This window comes from Melozone crissalis, unplaced genomic scaffold (genome assembly GCF_028551555.1).
Source record: "Melozone crissalis strain CALT ecotype California unplaced genomic scaffold, PUWL_Pcris_2 ptg000061l_1, whole genome shotgun sequence".
NCBI classification, from domain to species: Eukaryota; Metazoa; Chordata; class Aves; order Passeriformes; family Passerellidae; genus Melozone; species Melozone crissalis.
The window spans coordinates 1278382-1288400 of NW_026535839.1; the positions used below are offsets into that span (position 1 = coordinate 1278382).

The 10019-nt window shown below is 49.6% G+C and overlaps 1 protein-coding gene across 2 annotated transcripts in view; it reads left to right on the plus strand.

Annotated features, from left to right (window-relative positions):
• Positions 1-9359, plus strand: part of PWWP2A (PWWP domain containing 2A) — a 30018-nt gene extending 20659 nt beyond the window's left edge. Inside the window, exons 3-4 of one of the 2 annotated variants that reach the window (XM_054288082.1) lie at positions 8522-8602; positions 9239-9359. In XM_054288082.1, coding sequence (XP_054144057.1) covers positions 8522-8553 — 32 coding nt within the window. In that variant the 3' untranslated portion in view covers positions 8554-8602; positions 9239-9359. Of the gene's footprint in view, positions 1-1404; positions 4033-8521; positions 8603-9238 lie in introns of those variants that run through there. The other variant, XM_054288083.1, reaches the window with a different exon arrangement.
• Positions 9360-10019: the final 660 nt, after the last annotated feature.

Here is a 10019-nt window from a genome sequence, read left to right on the forward strand (position 1 = left end):
GGAACAGGGACAGGAGCAGAGGGAACGGCCTCAGGCTGGGCCAGGGCAGCTCAGGGTGGGCACAGCAGGAATTTCCCCATGGAAAGGGGGCTCAGGGCAGGCTCAGGGTGGGCACAGCAGGAATTTCCCCAGGGAAAGGGGGCTCAGGGCAGGCTCAGGGTGGGCACAGCAGGAATTTCCCCATGGAAAGGGGGCTCAGGGCAGGCTCAGGGTGGGCACAGCAGGAATTTCCCCATGGAAAGGGGGCTCAGGGCAGGCTCAGGGTGGGCACAGCAGGAATTTCCCCATGGAAAGGGGGCTCAGGGCAGGCTCAGGGTGGGCACAGCAGGAATTTCCCCAGGGAAAGGGGCTCAGGCACTGGAAGTGCCCAGGGAGGGTTGGAGTGCCCAAGGAAGGGCTGGAGGTGGCACTCAGGGCTCCAGGCTGTGGACCAGGTGGGGACAGGGCGCAGCTGGGACTCAGTGCTCTAGGAGTGCTTTCACAATGTGGGATCTGTGTGGGGGAGCTGTGCCCTTAGCCAGCCTGAGGTGTCACTGTCCCACAAACCACAGATCCCACCTGGAGTGAGTGACCCCATGGAACGGGTGATAAACAGACAATGGGCTGCACTCAGGGAATTCAGTGGCACAGACACTGAGCTGACCCAGGTGATCAGGTTTTCAGTCACTGTGTCTGAGAAGCACAATCTCCATAGAATCCCAGAATCCCAGACTGGTTTGGGCTGGAAGGGACCTTAAAGCTCATTCAATGCCACCCCTGCCATGGGCAGGGCCACCTGCCACTGTCCCAGGCTGCTCCAAGCCCCGTCCAGCCTGGCCTTGGGGCAGCCCCAGCTGCTCTGGGCACCCTGTGCCAGGGCCTCCCCCTCCTCCCAGTAAGAGCTGGTGGCTGACTGGTGTTGGTTCATGCAGGGCTCAGTACTTGGGCTGTTCCTGTCTGCTTTATCATCATTTATTGCTGCACAGGCAGCCACGGGAAGGAAGCGCCATTAGCAGCTTTACAGTTCCTGCTCCCTCAGGCACTGGGCTCCTGTGTGGAAGGGCTCTGCAGGGTCACATTAGCTTTGTGTTGGGAGCTGCCATCAATGTATAGATTTTGTGAATTAATCTCCCTGCTTCCTGAGCTGTCTTTAAATGTCTTTACAATTGGAATTCTCTCTGGATGCTGAAATGGGGTGAGATGTAACAGATTGGTTCTGTGGCTGCTCCTCAAACCCCAGCCCCGGAGGAGTTTGCTCACTTGTGTCTGTCTTGTGATAATGTCAATCTATTTTTTGTCTTCTGCACACGATGCACAAAGCAGGTGAGCCAGTAACTTTTCTGACCACCTCAGCTTTTGCTTTACCTACTTTGCAATATGTACTGGAAGACATTTAACCATGTTCCCTTTCTCTCCCCTTTTCAGCTCAGAGACACTAATGACCCGCTGTTTTTATGGAACCTCACTACACTGCCACGAAGAGCACCAGCTCATCAGGACTGAGAGAAATCTGAGACTGACTTGTCCTATTTTTCCTCTGAAATCTTCACCAAGTAGTAAACATTTTTTTGAAGGGGAAAGGGGGTAAAAGATGTTAAAGTTCCCCCTCGCACCGTTAGGGCATCTGTACCTAATGTACATTTTCCTTAAAATTTCAAAAGATGTTAGGAAATATTTTATAAAACTTTTTTGCAATAAATGACGCATGAAATGACGAAAGACTCTATGACACTTACATACAAGGAACCACTTGAAATATTAGGATGAAGACTCACTGCAGATAACTGGGGTTTTTGTAATGTGACAGTCACGTTTGTATGTTTTGAGAGGTGCCAGTGACGGAGCCAATTTGCCTGGGAAGTTGACTGTAACTTTTGAACTTTTCTTTTTATTCTTGACTTTAGCATTGCAATTTTCCATTCTCTGAGGCTTAGTTAGTATTTAGTGCAGGTGTTAGCAGAGCTGTGATCTGTGATCAAAGCATGTCCAAACCCAGTTGTATTGTGAAATATGAACAGTCCTGCTATTGAGACCAACATTTCCCATAGAGGTGATGGAAAGGACAGTGACCACAAACTCCATGGATCTCTGTTTTATGGGAAAGCTCCTTCTGTGTGAATATGGTTGCATTTTATTTATGCTATTGTAACACTTAGGGAATTGAGGGTTGTGGAATAACCTTGAGAGGGGCTACAAGGCAGAGAGCAGCATTTTGCTTATAATCCTATAACAGGATGGGAATCATGGATGGAGAGTGATTCAATGGGATGGCATTTCTATTTCAAATCATGGCTTATTTTTTCCTTTTGACATGAATATTTTTCAGATAGATAACTAGTAGAGAGCAAAGGTTTTATTAGAGTTTCTGATGGTTGTTGATCTGAGTTGGGTTGACTTCTTTGAAAAGCTGTAAATCAAAAAAAAGAAACCCACTGGGTTTTATCCATTTTATTCCCCTCCCAGAAAGGTCTTGGGTAAGACTGACTTCAGTGGAGCTTGGGAATGCTGGACACGCTGCTGAAATCTTGAGTTATTAAATATTAATTTATTTGTCACTAATTATTTCCATTGTGTGCACACTGTCTCGGCAGAACCATTTCTTTAAAGTTCTTAGCAGGGGATTTATTGTGTAACCTGGGAAAATAAATATTTGTTTTGAAGATATGAAAATGTGCACATAATCTACTAAAAGTCAAATTTCTGTTTCTATAGAGATGAAAGGACTTGTAGGAAACTCTTTTCCTCCTTACTGATATCCTGATTCAATTGGAGAAAATACAATGTCTTTGTCTGGATCGTTTAAAACCAGAGACTCTTTTCGAAGGGGCCTCTAGGTCAGCACAAAGACAATTTCTTCGTGTCTGGAGCCTGAATGAACCACATAAAATTTGAAGTTAGGACAACTCTGTCATTGGCAACAGGTTTATACTTGTTAAACAATCGGAGAGGGGGAAGTGACAGGCTGGGACAGGCCCCCAAAGCCCAGCCAGGCCCATCAGGGATTCACACACTGAGTGTGTGGCAGCTCGTGCTTTGTGCTGCTTCAGTGTCTGCTTTTCAGAGCTAAATTCTTTATTTATAAATGCAGAAATTGAATATTCACTACCTACTTTTTAAAATCAGGCTGTACAATGCTGTGCAGTGCGTTCAAATTGTACCGTTTGCCATAACGATTTCACCATGGAGTACACACATTTTTTTTTAAATTTGGATGAATATTTGTTCTACAGTGCTTTTCCTTTTCACCAGTGGAAGAGGCCCAGCAGTCTGGTCCTGCTCAGGGCCTGGGATGTGACTAACACTGAAAGCTTGAGACAGGTGAATGAGGAAAGGGGTGCCTTGGTGCCGGCTCCGTGCCAGCCTTTCACCTCCGCTTGGATTGACAATGGATGGGGGCTCGGCCTAATCAGGTACATTGTCCCCCACCTCCCCAGAAACCAAACAGAAAAGCCACCAAACCACATGGCACAAACCAGTTTCTGCTCAGGAAAAAGGCCCGGGGCTGTGGTGGCAGGGTTGTTGCACGTGGCGTTGAGGAGTGCCTGCTGTTGTTTTGGAAGCCGGTAGTGCCTGGCTGTGCCCCCGGATCCCAGGGCTCTCCTCCCCTCCCTCCCTGAGCACAGCTGAAGCAGGAGGGATTAACCCAAGGGATGCAGGTGTGCACTGGAGAATATGGGTATAGAGCAAATAACATCCAAGGGAGCTCATGTCTGCCTTGCTTTTCCCAGCATTGCGTTGGAAACCACATTTTCGTTTGGAAATGAAATTGTCAGGGATATTCTAATGAGAGAGAGTGACAGTAATGTATTGCTTTTCACTTTTTTGCTTTAGTTGCTTAATATTTAAGCTTTGCTCCGTGCTACCTTCTTGTCTGTATATTGAATGGTCACTATGCCTCTTTCATTTTGTAGACTTGAATGAGGAAAATCTGATTCACCCTTTAAGGTTTGCTGAGAAGTAAAAATGATAAAGAATGTTGTGTAACATTTATTCAAATAAAGCCTTGATTTTTTTCAGTGCTCTTTTAAAGGGAAATAATGTTTTGATGTCTTTAACTTTCTTGCTTTATTAGTCCTTGACCCCAAAGCCTTTGATTTATGTCAGAAGTGGTTTTTGTGGGTTAAACAAAGATTAAACTCAGCTTGCTGGTCCACTGCTGGAATCCCATCATGTGGACAAGTCTCTACCTAACCTCACCTTTCACCACAGTGGCTGGAAGATCCCAAGCTATGCTTAGCCAGCTGAATGCTTTCCAAAGCAGTAGGAAAAATTGTAATTAGTAAGAAAAGATGGTGTGGTAGAGACAGGTCCAGGAAGCCCTGGTGGCTCTGCCGCAGTCCCAGGAGGAGGAGGGGATGCCATAGCAAGCGGCTCCTGCCCTGGCACACGCAGTCCTTGGGCTGGTTTTTGTGGAGTTCTCACAGTTTCAGACAAGGCTTGCCCTCACAGGTAAGTGTACAGGGATGGATTTCTCCATCCAGGGAGGAGTTGCCTTGCCCTCAGCTGTGTTTCCTTGCCCTGGAGCGGGGGATCAGGTGGTGCTGGGGAGGTAATTTCTGTTCCAGGGCTCCATCCCACTGCGCTCAAAGGAGGGCCACGCCAGCAAGTGTTTTTCCAAAATATCTGGTGGTGTTGGGTTGGTGTTTGGACTTGATGATGTGAAAGGTTCTTTTTCAACCTTCGTGGTTCCTTGATTCTATGGAGTGGCAGACTCTGGAACTGCTCTTTCCCATCAAATAGAAGGCAGTATTTACACACATTTTTTCACTTGCATTTTGGTACTGTAAAGAAAGATTCCCTAAGTTGAGTTGAGCTCCTGGGCTAAACAAAAAATAAGCTGCTTGAGTTAACTTAATTTCTAGAAAGTACTGATTTCCAGGAAGCATTGGTGGTTTTATGGCACAGGGTGTTTTTATGTCGCAGAGGAAGCCAGGAGCTGGTGGGTACCCAGAGGTACTAACCCTGCTGGGAAGGGGCTGTTGCAGTGACCTGCTGTGGATAATGAGGAGTTTTCCCCAAAATCGATTTTACTGTGAAGTGCTGCTGTTGGCTCAGCCTGGGGTGCTTTGGGAGCGCTGTGACAAACACCCACATCTGGCTGTGGCCGAGCACAGCTCCAGCAGATGGTTTTCTTTTCCTTCATGGTTGTTTCTCATTCTGTCGGGATTACAGGAACTCCCATCCCCTTTCTCTCATTATTCCCTCAGCCTTGCAGCAGTTCCTCCCGAGCCGGCGATCCTCATTAGGCGGGGAAATCCTGCTGAAGTGTAATTGCTCGCTAATGGCTTCTCCTTTGTGACACCGAGTTGGCAGCAGCGCTGTGGGGACGGAGCCGCGAGAGAGGTTGGCCGGGCAGATTGCAGAGCTCTGCAATTACTCCGTGGATTAATCCTCACTCCAGTGGCTGGCAAAGGGATAAAGGTGACCCGCGGCCCACACAAAGCCCACACAAGGCCCCTCTAATGGCGTTTGCTGCTGCCCCCAGGCATCAAAAGGGCGACGCTTAATGCGGGCGAAAGTGCAGCTCTGGCACGAGGGCTTTGGAGAGATTCCCGTCCAAAGTGTGAGGGGTCAGAGTTTAGATCTTGCAGGGTGAGACCAAGAGGGCCACTGCTGAAGGAAATGGTGGCTCGGTGACAGTGGCACTGGGAACTCACACTGTCATGCTCTGTATTTGGGAGCATTTTGGGTGAGGCCCGGCTGGGCTTGAGGGGCTCCCGATTCCCTCGTGGCTCCCGATTCCCTCAGGGTCCCTACCTCATCTGCCTCATGGAGAGCGTCAGGTTTGCATGGAGAGGCCCTTCTGTGCTTGAGGGCTTTGTGGGAAGCTGGGAATGGCCCAGGCTGGGAGGAATCCAGCAGGGGAGGTGTGCTGGGTGCTGAGCCAGCCCTGAGCCCCTCAGGCAGAACCCGGGCCTGGCACCAATTCCCCCTCACTGCCTTGGGTTTGTGTCCTCCTCCCCTGTCCCTGCTCCAGTTGTTTTGGGATTTCATCTCTCTGTTGTGTTCTGCAGGCAGAGCAGGGAGCCAGGAAAAGGCTGCTGTTGTTTGCTGGGTCGTACTGCGGGGTTTATTCACATTCCATATCCGGCTTTTATGGTTCTGCTCCTGCTTTTCCCTTGAGTGTCTCTGTGCTCTTTGTTTTGCCTTCCTTGCTGGGTTTGCAGCACAAGCCGTGGGTGCTCCATGCGGACTGGGCACCCTGCAGAGGTTTTTGGCACGTTCTGGATTTGGGGTAAATATTCCAAGCCCAGGAGGGGTAGTTCTGATTTTGAAATCCAGATTTTCAGCTGAGCTCCACATCTTAAGAGCTTGGGGACTGGAATTTCTGTCTGTGGTTGTCTTGGTCATTAAATATTAAGTGAGGCTGCTCCTGCTGGAGGGTTCATCCAAACACTGAAGGCTCTGAGCTGTCAGGGGAAGGGGCTGGGGGCCCCAGAGTGTTCAGGGATGGATACTGGGCCGTGCTAAGGATAGGACCCCAGGAATTCTGACACTGCTCAGATGGATGGGGATGAGGCATCTGTGATTCACTCACTTGGCTGTGGTTGCCTTTAAAAAGCATTGGGCATGAGCTGTGAGAGCAGAACTGGGGGGGTTGGACTTCACACTCTCTGCATTAACACTGCAGGATCCTGTCAGGAGCCATCAGCTGCATCTTGCCTTGGAAAACCTGCTGCTGGCTCCAGGCTCCAAGGCCTCAGCTGCATTCCAGCTGGTAGCAGGGACACAAATGTGTCGGGGCACAGCGAGAGCTGATGCTTCAAGGGCAGCTCAGGGCTGGAGCCATGGGCAGGGAATCTGTGAGCTCCCAGCCTCCTCCTTTCCCTAAGTTCCAAATACTGCAATTCTCCCTCCCTCAGACAGAGAAGTGCCCCAGGATGGAGGGTCACAGCCAAAGGAGCTGATGGAAATAGGAGAAACGCAATTAGAAAAGGCCTGGCCCCGCTGCCTCCCCAGGGACCTGCTGGGCACTCCCAGCACCACTCAGGAATACACTTAGGGAGCTCTGCCAGCAGGCACCGCCCGATGAGATACCAGCATTTCCCCTCTTCCTGCCATCCCTGTTCCCTGGAGTGTCTGCAGGGAGGGGGTGCTGCCCTTCACTGCCCAGAGGCAGGAACAGAGGCTCCCCTGGCCAGCGTGTGCTTATCCCAGAGCAGGCACGGCTCCTCCTGGAGCCCCACGCACTGCCCAGAGCCCATGGACAGCAGGAGGGAGTCCTGGGAAGCAGGAGCAGAGCACTGGGCCCAGGCAGGCCGGGAAAGGCAAACCTAATCCTGCTGCATCCATTTAGGGAATGCAGGATTTGTGAATTGTCTCCTTGAGAAACAAAGAGGGAGAAATATGCAGTTCTGGGGACTCTAGGCTGCAGCTGCAGATGGTTTCCAATTGGGAGATTCCCACTGAACGTGCAGAATCAGGAAAAAAGGGGTTTATTTTAATTTTCAGTTGATTTAGAGCCTTTAATCGTTGTCAGGGTAGGCAGTGATGCCTCTGGCCTAGTGCCACAATTCCTGTGCCAGGCACTGCCCAGAGCCCCCCCAGCAGTCACAGCCCTGCCCGGGGTGGGAAAAAGTTGCTGAGCAAGAAAATGTTGGGATTCATCCAAACAGGGAAAGCTTGTGAATGAGCAACGTATGAATGCTGCACATTAAATGTGCCCCAGTGCATCCTTGCCCTGTTGGAGGGAGGCACTGGGGTGTAATTGGTTCTTGGCTGCAGCAGTAATCCCTTGGGAATAACACAGCTAATTAAAGCCTGGGAGCTGATGACCAGCAGCTTCTCCTCTCTCCCAGGCTGGGGCTGTGCTAATCAGGGGCAGGTAGATCCCGGGAAGTTTTGTGTTAATCAAGGAGGGAAGGACTGGGCTTCAAAGCTCGGTGCTTTGTCAAATCCTGAATGTCCCAAGGGCTGAGCTGGGGGCGATTTTGGATCCTGCTGGGCAGGAGGGATTGGCTGTGCCTGGAGTGTGGCTGCCTCCCTTGGGGCTGGGGTTTTGGGGGACAGAGCTGAAGATGTGAACTGGGGAGCTGCATTTTCTATCTTTTAAGAGATGTTAAATGCTCCAAATCTTCGGTGGGACGGAGGGAACTGCAGGTGTTCAGCTCCTCTGAGGGTCAGAACTTGGGACTCATGAGCAGGATCTGGAATGAGGCCAGGTTGGATGGGGCTTGGAGCAAACTGGTCTCTGGAAGGTGTCCCTGGCCTATGGGACTGGATGAGCTTCAATGTCTCTTCCAGCCCAAACCATCCTGGCAATCTGTGATTCTCAGCCCATGTGCAGCCAAAAGGATTAAAGTCCCTGAGAGGACAAACAGAGAAGTGAGTGAGAACCTCTGCATAAAACAGAGACAAATCCCACTGTCAGTTCTGGTGTCAAATACTGGAAGGTCTGAGCCACAAATGTTATGGAAATCCTGGAGAAAGTTCTTTGTAGGGAGAGACTAACCCAGTTCATGGCCAAGACCAACACTACCTTTATTTCTGTGCAAACACCTCAGGGGCAAGGCCAGCTACTGAAAGGTTTTGTGTTTGGCAGGCAAAGGAAGGAGGAACAAAGGCAGGAGCTGAGGATGGACAACTCCAGCTGGAAAGGAGGCACATGCTGGTTACCAGGAGGGTGAGTAACTGTTGGAACACTTGAGCAAAGAACTGTTTGGTTTAGGAGCACTTGTATTTAAAAGATTGTGTTTCATAAAACAGTTTTTTCCTAGTAGAGGTTGTAAATCCAACAAGTGTGACTCAAAACTCCCTGGCACTCCCTGAGTTGTGGCCAGTGGCACCAGGAGGAGGCACCAGTTATTTTACTGGTGGCAGCTGTAAGGACTAGTTTAGACATAAAAAAAAAAAACACTTAAAAATCAAAATCAAGACACATGCACTTGTTCAGGATTTGGACAATGCAAAAGGACTTTCAGACAATTAATTGGAATTTTGCCTGGAGCAGAACTTGCTGTGCTGGCAGATAACACCTGCCAGAGGTTTCTGGTCCAGCTGGAGAGTGGCCCTGAGGAGGCAGGGATGACCTGGAGGTTTGAGTTCTCAGTACCAGCATGCCCAACTCCCAGTGACTTTCACACAATCCAATTAAATTACAAACACTAATCAGCTGCAGCCCTGCTTCCTTTGCCCTTCCCTTCATTGGAAACTCCAGGTGCACATCAGGCATCCTGCAGGGGAGTTGCACAATGATTTGATGATGTGTTTGCACAGCAGGTAGGAAATTCAAAAGCTTTGTTGTGCTTCTATTTCCCAGAAATTCCCCAGTCTCCAGCTGAGAATGAATATTTGCAGCTCCCCAGGCTTTCAAAGGGGTGAAGCAGGAACAGAGTGGAAGGAACAGAAATCCTGTCCCTGGAGCAGCAGGTTGGAGAAGGCCACTGGGCACAAGAGCCAGCCACAGGTGAGTGACGCTGCACACAGTGTGGGCAGGGACAGAATCCCACTGGTCAGAGCAATGAAATGTTAAAGAATTATTAAAAAATTAAAATTTAAAGCATCCAGGGTAGCTCCAAAGTGGTTCCGTTTTTGTCCATGCCAGGGGTGCAATGGGATGCTGCAGGTGAGTGGAACCAGGGCCAGCAGGTGCTGCAGGGCTGGTGCTGGGGTCTGCCCCTGAACCCAGCCCTGCCCAGGGCTCCCTGCAGCAGCCTGGGCACCTCTGCTCTGCACTGCTCCAGGTTTTAGGGAAGATTATTAACATTTCTACTAATCCCAAACCACTGAACCTTCCCTGCAGAGCAACAGAGGTTTCACAGCTGATCCAACCCCAGGCCCAGCTCTAAACTAAACTAAAAATGCAGCAGGACAGATTTTAACAATCAAAACAACTCTGCACAGCTGCACAGACAAAAATGACATTAAAGCACCAAACCTGCTGTGCCTGGAAAGGCTTTTCCTTTCAATGAAAGGCTGCAGCTCCTGAATTTCAGACACACAGAGACTTCCTGAAATGAATTGGAGATGACACCCAATAGCCAAGGCAGCCACTGCTAATTATTTAATTAAATCATGTACTGAAATCTGTATGGAGACAA